Source organism: Eleutherodactylus coqui, chromosome 5 (assembly GCF_035609145.1).
Source record: "Eleutherodactylus coqui strain aEleCoq1 chromosome 5, aEleCoq1.hap1, whole genome shotgun sequence".
NCBI lineage: Eukaryota > Metazoa > Chordata > Amphibia > Anura > Eleutherodactylidae > Eleutherodactylus > Eleutherodactylus coqui.
Window position 1 is genome coordinate 77724595 of NC_089841.1, and position 15591 is coordinate 77740185.

The 15591-nt window shown below is 45.9% G+C and overlaps 1 protein-coding gene across 1 annotated transcript in view; it reads left to right on the top strand.

Moving 5' to 3' along the window:
- The window catches only part of HCN1 (hyperpolarization activated cyclic nucleotide gated potassium channel 1), a 391532-nt gene extending 376177 nt beyond the window's left edge, over positions 1–15355 (top strand). Inside the window, exon 8 of the mRNA XM_066602740.1 lies at positions 14393–15355. Coding sequence (XP_066458837.1) covers positions 14393–15231 — 839 coding nt within the window. The 3' untranslated portion in view covers positions 15232–15355. The remainder of the gene's footprint in view (positions 1–14392) is intronic.
- Positions 15356–15591: the final 236 nt, after the last annotated feature.

Genomic DNA, 15591 nt, shown 5'->3' on the forward strand with positions numbered 1-15591 from the left:
GCAGGGACAGAACACATATATTGTGAGGCAGGGACAGAAGACATATTATTTATTGAATATAGGCAGTGGGCCTTTGCAAAAACATTTGGGGAAAAAATCTATTTGGGCTGCCTGTGACTGTCCTCAGTGTTCTGGGTCTGTGCTGGGTGTAGTAGTCCTCCTAATTCATACGCAGCCAGCTAAGTGTTACAGCAGGCTTGCGCAAAATTATTTCCTGGCTCTGTGTTGGCTGTTAAATCATCGCTGTATTCCAGTCCACAGTGCAACACTCTGCAGTTATTTGACATACTCCAGGGCCAGTAGCGGTGACGCAGAGAGAGAAGAGATATATTTATTGAATATAGGCAGTGGGCCTTTGCAAAAACATTTGGGGAAAAAAATCTATTTGGGCTGCCTGTGACTGTCCTCAGTGTTCTGGGTCTGTGCTGGGTGTAGTAGTCCTCCTAATTCATACGCAGCCAGCTAAGTGTTACAGCAGGCTTGCGCAAAATTATTTCCTGGCGTTCCGTAAGCGAAGTCAGCCTCCAACCACAGGCCAATAAGCGGCACATTTAATTACAGCGTTCTGTTTCTGCATTACTGGTAATACAGCATGCTGAGGGGTAGGAGTAGGCCTAGAGGACGTGGACGCGGGCGAGGACGCGGAGGCCCAAGTCAGGGTGTGGGCACAGGCCGAGCTCCTGATCCAGGTGTATCGCAGCAGACTGCTGCGGGATTAGGAGAGAGGCACCGTTTCTGGCATCCCCACATTCATCTCACAATTAATGGGTCCACGCGGTAGACCTTTATTAGAAAATGAGCAGTATGAGCAGGTCCTGTCGTGGATGGCAGAAAGTGCATCCAGCAATCTATCGTCCACCCAGAGTTCTGCGCTGTCCACTGCTGCAACTCTGAATCCTCTGGCTGCTGCTCCTCCTTCCTCCCAGCCTCCTCACTCCATTACAATGACACATTCTGAGGAGCGGGCAGACTCCCAGGATCTGTTCTCGGGCGCCTGCTCAGATTGGGCAGCAATGGTTCCTCTCCCACCAGAGGAGTTTATCGTGACTGATGCCCAACCTTTGGAAAGTTCCCGGGTCCGGGGGATGAGGCTGGGGACTTCCGGCAACTGTCTCAAGACCTTTCAGTGGGTGAGGAGGCCGATGACGATGAGACACAGTTGTCTATCAGTGAGGTAGTAGTAAGGGCAGTAAGTCCGAGGGAGGAGCGCACAGAGAATTCGGAGGAAGAGCAGCAGGACAATGAGGTGACTGACCCCACCTGGTTTGCTACGCCTACTGAGGACAGCTCTTCAGAGAGGGAGGCAAGGGCAGCAGCAGGGCAGGTTGCAAGAGGCAGTGCGGTGTCCAGGGGTAGAGGCAGGGCCAGACCGAAGAATCCACCAACTGTTTCCCAAAGCGCCCCCTCGCGCCATGCCACCCTGCAGAGGCTGAGGTGCTCAAAGGTCTGGCAGTTTTTCACTGAGAGTGCAGACGACCGACGAACAGTGGTGTGCAACCTTTGTCGCGCCAAGATCAGCTGGGGAGCCACCACCACCAGCCTCACCACCACCAGCATGCGCAGGCATATGATGGCCAAGCACCCCACAAGGTGGGACGAAGGCCGTTCACCGCCTCCGGTTTGCACCGCTGCCTCTCCCTCTGTGCCCCAACCTGCCACTGAGATCCAACCCCCCTCTCAGGACACAGGCACTACAGTCTCCTGGCCTGCACCCACACCCTCACCTCCGCTGTCCTCGGCCCCATCCACTAATGTCTGTCAGCGCACCATCCAGCTGTCGCTAGCGCAAGTGTTGGAGCGCAAGCGCAAGTACGCCGCCACGCACCCGCACGCTCAAGCGTTAAACGTGCACATAGCCAAATTTATCAGCCTGGAGATGCTGCCGTATAGGGTTGTGGAAACGGAGTCTTTCAAAAGTATGATGGCGGCTGCGGCCCCGCGCTACTCAGTTCCCAGTCGCCACTACTTTTCCCGATGTGCTGTCCCAGCCCTGCACGACCACGTCTCCCGCAACATTGTACGCGCCCTCACCAACGCGGTTACTGGCAAGGTCCACTTAACAACGGACACGTGGACAAGCACAGGCGGGCAGGGCCACTATATCTCCCTGACGGCACATTGGGTGAATTTAGTGGAGGCTGGGACAGAGTCAGAGCCTGGGACCGCTCACGTCCTACCCACCGCCGGAATTGCGGGCCCAGCTCGGTGGTGGTATCTGCGGCAGTGTATGCTTCCTCCACTAAACCACCCTCCTCCTCCTCCTCCTCCGCAACCTCTGTCTCGCAATCAAGATGTGTCAGCAGCAGCACGTCGCCAGCAGTCGGTGTCGCGCGGCATGGCAGCACAGCGGTGGGCAAGCGTCAGCAGGCCGTGCTGAAACTACTCAGCTTAGGAGATAAGAGGCACACGGCCCACGAACTGCTGCAGGGTCTGACAGAGCAGACCGACCGCTGGCTTGCGCCGCTGAGCCTCCAACCGGGCATGATCGTGTGTGACAACGGCCGTAACCTGGTGGCGGCTCTGCAGCTCGGCAGCCTCACGCACGTGCCATGCCTGGCCCACGTCTTTTATTTGGTGGTTCAGCGCTTTCTGAAAAGCTACCCACGCTTGTCATACCTGCTCGTAAGGTGCGCCGGCTCTGCGCACATTTCCGCAAGTCCCACACGGACGCTGCCACCCTGCGCACCCTGCAACATCGGTTTTATCTGCCAGTGCACCGACTGCTGTGCGACGTGCCCACACGGTGGAACTCTACGCTCCATATGTTGGCCAGGCTCTATGAGCAGCGTAGAGCTATAGTGGAATACCAACTCCAACATGGGCGGCGCAGTGGGAGTCAGCCTCCTCAATTCTTTACAGAAGAGTGGACCTGGTTGGCAGACATCTGCCAGGTCCTTGGAAACTTTGAGGAGTCTACCCAGATTGTGAGCGGCGATGCTGCAATCATTAGCGTCACCATTCCTCTGCTATGCCTCTTGAGAAGTTCCCTGCAAAGCATAAAGGCAGACGCTTTGCGCTCGGAATCAGAGCCGGGGGAAGACAGTATGTCACTGGATTGTCAGAGCACCCTCCTGTCTATATCTCAGCGCGTTGAGGAGGAGGAGGAGGAGCATGAGGAGGATGAGGAGGAGGGGGAAGAGACAGCTTGGCCTACTGCTGAGGGTACACATGCTGCTTGCCTGTCATCCTTTCAGCGTGTATGGCCTAAGGAGGAGGAGGATCCTGAAAGTGATCTTCCTAGTGAGGACAGCCATGTGTTGCGTACAGGTACCCTTGCACACATGGCTGACTTCATGTTAGGATGCCTTTCTCGTGACCCTCGCGTTACACGCATTCTGGCCACTATGGATTACTGGGTGTACACACTGCTTGACCCAAGGTATAAGGAGAACCTTTCCACTCTCATACCCGAAGAGGAAAGGGGTTCGAGAGTGATGCTATACCACAGGACCCTGGCGGACAAACTGATGGTAAAATTCCCATCCGACAGCGCTAGTGGCCGACGGCGCAGTTCAGAGGGCCAGGTAGCAGGGGAGGTGCAGAGATCAGGCAGCATGTACAGCACAGGCAGGGGAACCCTCTCTAAGGCCTTTGACAGCTTTCTGGCTCCCCAGCAAGACTGTGTCACCGCTCCCCAGTCAAGGCTGAGTCAGCGGGAGCACTGTAAAAGGATGGTGAGGGAGTACGTAGCCGATCGCACGACCGTCCTCCGTGACGCCTCTGCCCCCTACAACTACTGGGTGTCGAAGCTGGACACGTGGCCTGAACTCACGCTGTATGCCCTGGAGGTGCTTGCTTGTCCTGCGGCTAGCGTCTTGTCAGAGAGGATGTTTAGTGCGGCTGGGGGAATCATCACAGATAAGCGTACCCGCCTGTCAACCGACAGTGCCGACAGGCTTACACTCATCAAGATGAACAAAGCCTGGATTTCCCCAGACTTCTCTTCTCCACCAGCGGACAGCAGCGATACCTAAACAATATGTAGGCTGCACCCGCAGATGGAAGCATTGTTCTCTATCACCATCAAAAACGTGAACCTTTTAGCTTCATCAATCTGTGTATAATATTCATCCTCCTCCTCCTGCTCCTCCTCCTGAAACCTGACGTAATCACGCCGAACGGGCAATTTTACTTAGGCCCACAAGGCTCAGTCATATAATTTTTCTAAACAATTTTTATACGTTTCAATGCTCATTAAAGCGTTGAAACTTTCACCTCCAACAATTTTTATTTTAACTGGGCTGCCTCCTGGCCTAGTTACCAATTAAGCCACATTAACCAAAGCGATTAATGGGTTTCACCTGCCCTCTTGGTTGGCCATGGCTAATTTTTCTGATGTACATTCGTGCTGTTGATACAGCAATTTTTGTGGGCCCTCGCCTACAGTGTAATCAAATTAATTTTTAGCCCACCTGCATTACAGCTGACGTTACATCCGCTGTGTTGGGCAATGCAATGGGATATTTTTATGTACCGCCGGTGGCTTCCTGGCACCCACCCATGCTGTGGGTCCACAGGGAGTTGTAAATGCATCTGTTTCCACTTCTAAAGAACCCCAGTCTGACTGGGGCATGCAGTGTGGGCCGAAGCCCACCTGCATTAAGCACGACATTACTACCTCAGCTGTGTTGGGCAATGCAATGGGATATTTTTATGTACCGCCGGTGGGTTCCAGGAAGACAACCCATGCTGTCGGTCCACAGGGAGTTGTAAATGCATCTGTTTCCACTTCTAAAGAACCCCAGTCTGACTGGGGCATGCAGTGTGGGCCGAAGCCCACCTGCATTAAGCACGACATTACTACCTCAGCTGTGTTGGACAATGCAATGGGATATTTTTATGTAATGCCGGTGGCTTCCTGGCACCCACCCATGCTGTCGGTCCACACGGAGTTGTAAATGCATCTGTTTCCACTTCTAAAGAACCCCAGTCTGACTGGGGCATGCAGTGTGGGCCGAAGCCCACCTGCATTAAGCACGACATTACTACCTCAGCTGTGTTGGGCAATGCAATGGGATATTTTTATGTACCGCCGGTGGGTTCCAGGGAGCCACCCATGCTGTCGGTCCACAGGGAGTTGTAAATGCATCTGTTTCTACTACTAAAGAACCCCAGTCTGACTGGGGCATGCAGTGTGGGCCGAAGCCCACCTGCATTAAGCACGACATTACTACCTCAGCTGTGTTGGGCAATCCAATGGGATATTTTTATGTACCGCCGGTGGGTTCCAGGGAGCCACCCATGCTGTGGGTCCACAGGGAGTTGTAACTGCATGTGTCTACTTCCAAAGAACCCCAGTCTGACTGGGGCATGCAGTGTGGGCCGAAGCCCACCTGCATTAAGCACGACATTTCTACCTCAGCTGTGATGGGCACTGCAATGGGATACATTTATGTACAGCGGGTGGGTTCCAGGGAGCCACCCATGCTGTGGGTGCACACGGAATTCCCATTGCGGAGTTGTGCCTGCCTGTGACTATTTATAAAAAACCGCGGTCTGACTGGGGCGTGCAGACACCTTGACAGAATGAATAGTGTGTGGCTCATAGGTTCCCCATTGCTATGCCCACGTGTGCAGCTCCAGATGGAGGTGGCACAGGATTGGATTTCTCATTGCTTCTGTACAGCATTGTGGGCTATCGCCCCGCCCCTTTTAAAGAGGGTCGCTGCCTAGCCGTGCCAACCCTCTGCAGTGTGTGCCTGCTTTTCCTGTGGCAGACGCCCTTATAAATTGACATGAGGGTGGCGTGGCATGAGGGCAGCTGAAGGCTGGGCAGGGACAGTTTGGTGTGCGCTGTGGACACTGGGTCGTGGAAGGGGGGGGGGGAATTGGCAGCATGTAACCCAGGAGAAGTGGCAGCGGAGTGTCATGCAGGCAGTGATTGTGCTTTGTTGGAGGTAGTGTGGTGCTTAGCTAAGGTATGCATTGCTAATGAGGGCTTTTCAGAAGTAAAAATTGTTGGGAGGGGGGGGCCCACTCTTGCCGCTATTGTGGCTTCATAGTGGGACCTGGGAGCTTGAAATGCAGCCCAACATGTAGCCCCTCGCCTGCCCTATCCGTTTCTGTGTCGTTCCCATCACTTTCTGGAATTGCCCAGATTTTCACAAATGAAAACCTTAGCGAGCATCGGCGATATACAAAAATGCTCGAGTCGCCCATTGACTTCAATGGGGTTCGTTACTCGAAACGAACCCTCGAGCATCGCGATAATTTCGTCCCGAGTAACGAGCACCTGAGCATTTTGGTGCTCGCTCATCTCTAAATATTTCCTTTTACCACATTAGAAAAAAATACTTTATGGGATTGTATGAGGTTAACAAAAAAAATCAGCTGTGTTTTTGCCAGAAGAAGACTTTTGTCCGTGAGCCATTTTTTATATTACTGCTCAGACTGATTCAAGCAAATGCATTTGAGTTCACAATGCCAGACACCGGCTAGAGACAAGAGTAGTACTGATGCTAGCAAAAAACAGACCCTCGTTTGCTAATCTCATACAACTGCTTTAATATTGTCCAATTAAATAATTTTACCTCAAAAAGGACACTGTTGTCATTTTTACAATTTAAGTAATAGTTTTACATAATATTTAATAATGTGTGCATTATTTTCATTTTTAGTCTAATTTAATTCTCTTTAAATTTACTTTGTATTATGCTGTATTTACTTCCTCATCGAGCCCTTGATGGGACTATTCACCACCCTAGCTACAGAGCTTTAGAGGTATACTTTATAGCACGGTCAACAGAGTCTAGGACTGGAGATTGGCAGTGATATCAGCAACGCTTCACAGATAACCTTATCTCTTCACTCTTTTGTGTGTATGATGTCTACAATCTAAAGGTCCATTTACACACACAGACACACTGATATCTTTAAAGAGATTGAAAGATCAGCGATTGTTTTGCATAAAAGTACTAATAGGCACAAATTGCTATTAGTACTTATCAGCTTCAGGGCTCAGTCACACAGGCGCATCGGCACCCGTGTTACTGCATGTAGCAGATGGCCGTACCTGAAGACGGCCGTCTCTCTGCAGCGCCGGAGGAAAGAACATGTGACCGGCTTCATTGCCGGTCATGTGTTCTTTCATCAGCGCTGCAGAGAGACGTCCGTCTTCAGGTATGGCCGTCTTCTAAATGTCAGTCGCACGGGCGCATCGGCGCTGCTGTATGGGTGCCGATGCGCCCATGTGACTGAGCCCTCATTTGCATGCAAGTGAGCTTCTGGAAGTTGTTACAGAACTCAGCAGGAGGTCTGAGCTCTTTTATTAGCTGTATTGTTAAGCCTCAGGCTCCCCTTGAAGAATTCAGCACCAGGGAAAGCAGACACAGCCTGCAGTCCTGCTAATCAGTTGTTCTGCTGCCAAGGTTGAGAACTGAGAACAGCTGTAACAATGTTATCAGCTGTTATCAGATCTCTGCTGGCAGAGCACAGCGTGCAGTCCTGCTTGTCAGCTGTTTTGCTGAACAAGGGTTTTCAAGAAGAACTGAAAACTGTCGTTTAGCAGAAAACTGAAAGGTGGGCACACTTAAGGCCCATTTACACCAGCAGATGATCACTCAAACGACACTTTGAGTGACAGCTTTGAGCGATCATTTTGCATAAACTATTAAGTAGCTACTTAAGTACCAATTAGTTGTGTAAATGAAGCCTTCACTGAACTCAGTAATAGCTATTAACTGTGCTCAGATCCTTTGTTCTTCACAGGAAAACAATGCTATCAGCACTCCCAGTGGAGAACTGCTGATAAAAGTGAACCACTGATTTTTAGGTTAGCTTGAATTTAACAATCAGCTAACAGTGCCCGAAAAGCGGGCGATGAGAGCTTAAAGGTCTCCATACACATAATTGAAAAGTCATCCAAACCCCAAAATTTCAGTGAGACTGTCCGACTGTCGCATATGTATGGGGGCCTCCCAAAGGAGGGATCAAGCACTTTGAATTTCAATACTTTGGTTCTTCCTGGAGATAAGCTTCCTCCAGAGCTGGTTGCAGTTTTCTCCACTCTTCCCATGGTAAATACACAAGCGCTCAGCTAAACCATGTGTTCATGTGTTTCTGAAGTTGGGAGGTATAGCGATCAGCCATTAGCTATTGAAGGTGAATGGGCACTTTTACATTAGCTATTGGCAGTGTGATAGCTGCTTGTCTCAGTCAGGCAGCTCACTATGCCTTCCATTATATTGCTATATACCCACCTACTAGTCATAATGAGAAAAGTTATAGGCTATGAAGTGAAAGTTTTTGTGTAGCAGTCTAAAATGAAGTTTCTTCTAGATTACAGTACGTATAAAGACAGCAATCATTCATTATTTATAAATGGATGAACATGACAAAAAAAACTATCCGAATAAAAATAATAATTTTAAAAATATGTCACGTTCGAATGATATTTTCTTATTTCCATTCTTAGGTCTCGGTCAGACGAGTGTTTTTTTTCCCGCACACGAATAGGCATGCAAAAAGATCGCCTCTAGTAGAACCAAGGCTTTCCAATGAAAGTTTTTTTAAAGGTGCAAAATACTCGCAGCTGCCAAAGATAGAACATGCTAGCGCAACTCTCATGTAAAGGTCTGTGGTGCGCACAAAGGTAGGACCCATCCTATTTTTGGAGCGTGCTCTCCATAGATTCCTGTGGGAGCTGGAAAACATGCACCACACACCTTTGATCGTGTGAACGGGCTACTTCAAATAGCTGTAAGTCACTCGGTCACACAATTTATTTCCACATGCGAGGGGTGATCTTTTTGCGCGCCTGTTCGTGCGCAGAAAAAACGCTTGTCTGACCGAAGCCAAAGTAACCGTGTAAACATAGTATAAGGAGCATTGGAAAAAATATTTTTATTTTTATTGCTGCTCCCCTAACTTCATTTTTTCAGGTTGCTAAGGGACCTCTTGACTTTATGTCAGGGTGACCACCATCTCAGTACATAAAATAAGCATAGAAAGTATGTCTTTAGAAGCAGATAAAAGCTTCATTCACAGCTCTTGAACATGTAAACATGACAGTTTGAGGTTTCTCCCACTCTGGCAGCAGTAAGCATGAAAAAATACTGCTCAAAAAATCATTCATCATCTCCCTAATGTACAAATGTAGGAAGGTTTAACTTGAGGGCGGACACCCAATGGCGTTTTTTTCTCCACTGCGCTGCACGAGTAAGTGAAAACTCTCGCAGCGCAGTGCGAGAAAAAAAGAGGCATCACGCCGGGATATCGCCTGACTTTTCAATGGGGCCAGCGGCAGCAGTGCTAGCCCCATTGAAAAGATATGGAGAATACCGTGGACTTCTGCCACACCTGTCACAGCTGTGACAGCTGTGGCAAAAGTGCAGCATGCTATCCCATTGCTTTCAATGGGATCGGCACTGCTGCCGGTCCCATTGAAAGCAGTGGTTTGTGGCAAACCCTGCAGTATGATTTTCGGGGAAGGGCTTGAAACATAAGCCCTTCCCTGAAAATCATCAAAAAGTGGTAAAAAAATGTAAAAAAAAATTACTCACCTCTCCGCCGCTCAGACGCGTCCTCCGGCTGGTTGCCCGACACTGCTGTCCAGCACTTTCAGCAGGCGGGGATTTAAAAATCCCCGCCTGCTGAAAGGGCTGTGCTGATTGGCTGAGCGCTCAGCTAATAGCAGCTAGTGCTTAGCTATTGGCTGAGCGCTCAGCCAATTACAGATAGTGCTTAGCTATTCAGTTTTCACTTACTCTCACAGGGCAGTGGAGAAAAAAATGCCAATGGGTGTCCGCCCTGACTGTGATAACTTTCTGCAACAAGTTATCTCAAGCCATTAAAAGGCTATTGTTATCTTACCTTGACACAACAAAAGCCATTGTAGAGCTCTTGAAAGGGCAAATAACCTGTGGAGCAGAAAGTTATCACAACGCTTTGAAATCATGTTAAACTTTACTTCTTCTGTAAATACACTATGACATACAACGAGGAAAGGTGCTGGAAATAATGTTGTTGTACATTATCTGCAGGGGAATCTTAAGAATAACATTAGATAACAGCTACACTTGGCTATCTAACAGATCATTAACATTTGCAATGTCCGGTAAAGAGGCAGAAAGTTCAATAGTAACATAGTATGTGAGGCCGAAAAAAGACATATGTCCATCAAGTTCAGCCTTTTAACCCCTAATGTTGATCCAGAGGAAGGCAAAAAAACCAATAAGGTAAAAGCTAATCTTTCCCATTTTAGAGAAAGTTCAAAGACAAAAAATCTTTCCGCGCTGCTATCGGAGTTTCTCTTAAGGGGAAAAATGAATATAAACTGTCGTGGCAGACAGTAATTGAACATACAATTCGTTGGTTTTAATTCCAAAGATAAAAATACAAAACTTGCTGCAAGGAATAGCTCTGGGTTTTGTTTCTTTCCTGGCGACTCTCCTTCCTCATCGAAGGATATTGGAAATCTCTTCACTCACTACGGGTCTACCTGGACTACAGGTGCCAGCGGGTAGCTCCCGTAGGATCTTATGGTCTATGGGAACCCCGCTGAGCACCAGGTGAGTCCTTTTCACTACTTATTTCTTGGTGGCGCGGATCATTACTTTGAATTCCATTTTAGAGAAAAAAATTCCTTCCTGACTCCAATCTGGCAATCAGAATAATCCCCGGATCACTGACCCTACTGAAGTTATTGATGATTTCTCCAGTTAAGCTTACGGTTAACTAAAACCCCCAAGTCCTTTTCCATGTAACTGTTACCCAGTGGTTTCCCATTTAGTGTGTAATGGTGACATATATTTCCTCTGCCCATATGTATGGCTTTACATTTATCAGTGTTAAATCTCATTTGCCACTTTTCCGCCCAAGCCCTCAACTTATCCAGATGCTCTTGCAAATCTCTTTGCGTCCTCTCTTGTGTTACTATCTTTACATAGTTTTGTGTCATCTACATATATTGATATTTTACTGCACAATTCTTCTAGAAGGTCATTAATAAATATATTAAAAAGAATAGGGTCTAAAACCGACCCCTGTGGTACCCCACTAGTAGTCATGGAGAGATAGACACAGAAAGTTTTACTGTGGATGAACATATAGCTTAAAGTGAGAACATTCTCACAATCAGTTAAATGGATGCTCTGGAGTCATTTAGCACACCAGGACCATCAGTCCTTTCTTTTTTGGTCTCTTAAATTCAAGTTTCCAAGGAACTTTGTAGTTCCTTAATACCATATAAAATCGCAGCCACTGATGCATATTGGTTGGCTGTATAGCAGAAGTTGTCAGAATGAAAGTTCTCTTCTCTGACATCACTTCCTACTCTGCAACTATTGGCTGAAGCTGTACCTCACGGACTTCCTGCTCTGCCTGCCCCCTGCATTCACTCTGTACATAATCCTAGTAATATTAAACACTCTCTGCTCCTTTTCCAGATACTTAACTTTGCTTTCAGGTCCAAATGCAGAAGGAATCAGCTAAGTTGAAGCAGAGAGCTCTCGGTATTACTAGTTATGGTGATTGGATATAATTCTGCTCTATTTGCTTGGCTGAGGCTATTCTGCCCCCAGTTGAGATTGGCCCTGTTGTTCTAGACATCAATAGGCCTCCTACAATTACGGCATATCCTTACTTAAATGTTTACCAATGTAATAGGCAGATGTCTGAACATTTTAGCTCAATTCAATAAAATAGTTCACACACCAGGTTAAAAAAAATTATTATTTTTTATTCGCCAACTTTTAAGGGAAATCAGTATAGATGAGTGAGTATACTCGCTAAAGGCAATTGCTCGAGCGAGCATTGCCTTTAGCGAGTATCTCCCCCGCTCGAGACTGCAGGTTCGGGTGCTGGCAGCGGGCACGGAGCTGCGGGGGAGAGCGGGGCGGAACGGAGGGGAGATCTCTCTCTCCCTCTTCCCCCCCGCTCCCTCCTGCTGACTGCGGCTACTCACCGCTCCCCCGCGCCGGCACCCGAACCTGCAGTTTCGAGCGGGGGAGATACTCGCTAAAGGCAATGCTTGCTCGAGCAATTGCCTTTAGCGAGTATACTCGCTCATCTCTAGAAATCAGTAAAGATAATAATTTGAGCTGTTCTACCTAATCAATTAGTTATTGTTTATGGAGTTCATATTCATTTAAAGGGGTTTTAGAATTTTACTAACCTAGTTTTTAAAAGCTGTTTTGCTCTTGTAATGCTATTTGCTACAAAGTGGCCCTTTTTAGGGTTCCCTTTTTACAACATGTTCAGGATTGATTATATAGTTAGTATGTAGTAAGCAAATGATGAATTTATATGACCGAACCTAAATGCAATTTTAAAAAATCACATCAGATTACAGTGTGATGTTCTTAAAACTAAAACTTCTTCATATATCCAGAAAACTTAATTTAAAGACTTTTATTAAAATTCAGTGGGTGGAGACATGCAAAATCTACTGTGTACCATATAATAGCTTCTGCAAAGTAGGATTTCAGTTCTTCAACCATTGGGAAGTTTGCAAAGTTAGACCTCATGTCTACAGGGGGGTCGAATTCCATGCAGGAAATCCCACAAGGAATCAAGCCTTGCCAGTGACCCCTGTATACCTGTATTTCTCTGGCAGCGGCGACCTCACGGATCCCTCCACTTTCAAGTTTGCTGTATTGTGTATGGTCCTCAAGGCTCGCCATCGGACATGCGCAATACAGTTTTTTTTTCACTGCTTTCCTGCAGTGTCAGCTGGAGTGTCAGCTGTGACTTCAATGGAAGCCGTCCATGTGGGAGCACACAAAACAGGAGCATGCTGTGATTTGTTTTCCGGACCGAAAGGTCCGCAAAACAAATCTGCATGCTTTAATTAATTTGCGGACACCCATGCTTCCCTATGGGCGGCTTGATTTGTGGATTTCCCGCATGGGTGCCCCGCGCTGATCCCGCAAATCCAGCCCGTGGACATTGGGCCCTAGGGACAGTAGTGTTTTATGGGACCATTGATACGCTTGTATAGGAGGCTGCTGAGGTATAAAGGCATAAACAATATTCATATTTCCACCCACTCACTTTAAATGAAATGGAAGTGAGTTGTGTTAGTACTTTCTGTTTTACAAGGCCTTGATATATTAGATTGAAAGGGATTTTTGATTCTATTACGTTCAACTTGCCCTAACCTCGAAGAGTACAGGCATATGTATTCTTATCATAGACAATTACATTGTTATACATTCAGATAATAACCAGAGAAAATGTGATTTAGAGTCTTATGTCATGTACACTTTATATAGTTACTTCTGTTTGAAAGCCAGTTGTGTATTGGAAAGCAAGTCTGTCTATCTATCTATCTATCTATCCATCCATCTCATATCTATCTATCTATATATCTATCTATCTCATATCTGTCTCATATCTATCTATCTATCTATCTATCTATCTATCCATCCATCTCGTATCTATCTATCTCCTATCTATCTATCTATCTATCTATCTATCTATCTATCTATCTATCTATCTATCTATCTATCTATCTATCTATCTCCTATCTATCTATCTATCTCATATCTATCTCATATCTATCTCCTATCTATCTATCTCATATCTATCTCATATCTATCTATCTATCTCATATCTTTCTATCTATCTATCTATCTCATATCTATCTATCTATCCATCCATCTCCTATCTATCTATCTATCTATCTATCTATCTATCTATCTATCTATCTATCTATCTCCTATCTATCTATCTATCTATCTATCTATCTATCTATCTATCTCCTATCTATCTATTTATCTCATATCTATCTATCTCCTATCTATCTATCTATCTATCTATCTATCTATCTCATATCTATCTATCTCATATCTATCTATCTATCTATCTCATATCTATCTATCTATTTATCTCATATCTATCTATCTATCTATCTATCTATCTATCTATCTATCTATCTATCTATCTATCTATCTATCTATCTCATATCTATCTATCTCCTATCTATCTTTCTATCTATCTATTTCATATCTATATATCTATCTATCTCTCATATCTATCTATTTATCTATCTCATCTCTACCTATCTATCTATCTATCTGTTCGTCTTTTTAACATATTGAAGGAAACCATGAAGTGCTTAAGAACCTGAAATCAGCTCTCAACATAACATACTCTTGGTGTCCATATAAGTCTTCTATTGCAATGAGGGATTTTTTAATACAGTGAAACCTCTTTGAGACAGCCACTCAAAGTCTTCTGGGGAGAGGGGGTTGTCTTCTTAAAGTACATGGCTAATATACATAATATATGGTGGAACTAATCTGTCACATGAAATCTGGTCTGGATAAGGGGGTGGTCTTCTGGAGAGGTTTCAACATTGAATTTAAGATTTAAGGCTTTTTAAAGCTAACCTCTGATGACATACATATATTACATTTTAACATCGTATTAAAACCATCCTATTTCTCAACAGGGAAGAAGAACTCCATTCTCCAGCAACGATTTCAAAAGGACCTCAACACGGGAGTATTCAACAACCAGGAGAGCGAGATACTGAAGCAAATTGTGAAACACGACAGGGAGATGATAGAAGGGACTCCCTCAGTTAGCTACCAACAAATGCCAGCTCTAAATTCCAACACATCATTGAGAATGAGGACCCAATCTCCACCTGTTTATACTGCAAACAGTCTTTCTCATGGGAACCTACAATCTCCAACACCAAGTCCACAGACACCACAGCAAGCTGCTATGTTCTCACCCTCTTTTACTTCAGCTGTGGGTAGTCCCTCAGTACAGAGTCCATTGGCAGGCCGAACATTTCATTACAGTTCCCCCACTGCATCACAACTTTCTTTAATGCAACAACAGCAGCAACAACAACAACAGCAACAACAATTAGCGTCTGGTGCAACGCCGATCAATGAAGTTCATAGGAGCACGCAAGCTCTAACAAACTCTAACCTAACAAGAGATGTGAGGCCTCTCTCTGCTTCACAGCCTTCCTTACCCCATGAGGTTTCTACTCTTGTGGCAAAGCCACATCCAACTGTAGGGGAGTCATTGGCATCCCTGCCTCAGCCTGTATCAAATGTGCAAGCTACAGGTGCTCAATCTGGAAGCCGGAGCAATGTCCCTCCACGGGTTGCCCTGTTTCGCCAGATGTCTTCTGGAGCTCTACCTCCTGCAAGAGCTGGAGCTCCAACTCCTCCATCAACATCAGCTCCAGCTTCCAGTAAGGATTCCACCACCTCCACAGGACCAACCACAGAAACAGACACAGACAAACCACGTTATGCTTCAAATTTATGATGCCTCTTATATGTACATATGAACAGCACTGTAATAAACTGAAACCATCCAAAAAAAACTCTTTAAAATCTATAGAATTCTAATATCTATTTCAAGAAATATTTTAGATGGCTCAATCATACAAAAAGAATGTAAAAATAAAAATATATAAATATATATATATATAAACTGTTTAGCACTAAAACTTCCATGCATATAAATTCATATACATATGTGTGTCTTCTTTTACTTTCAACATTAAAAACATTTTTTGTAACTTTTTTTTCTGTGAGTACACATTTCCAAATCATTTCTGCTTAATTTCCTTGCAGGGATTGTCCAGTTGTAAACTATTGATGGCCCATCAATGGTAGATCAATG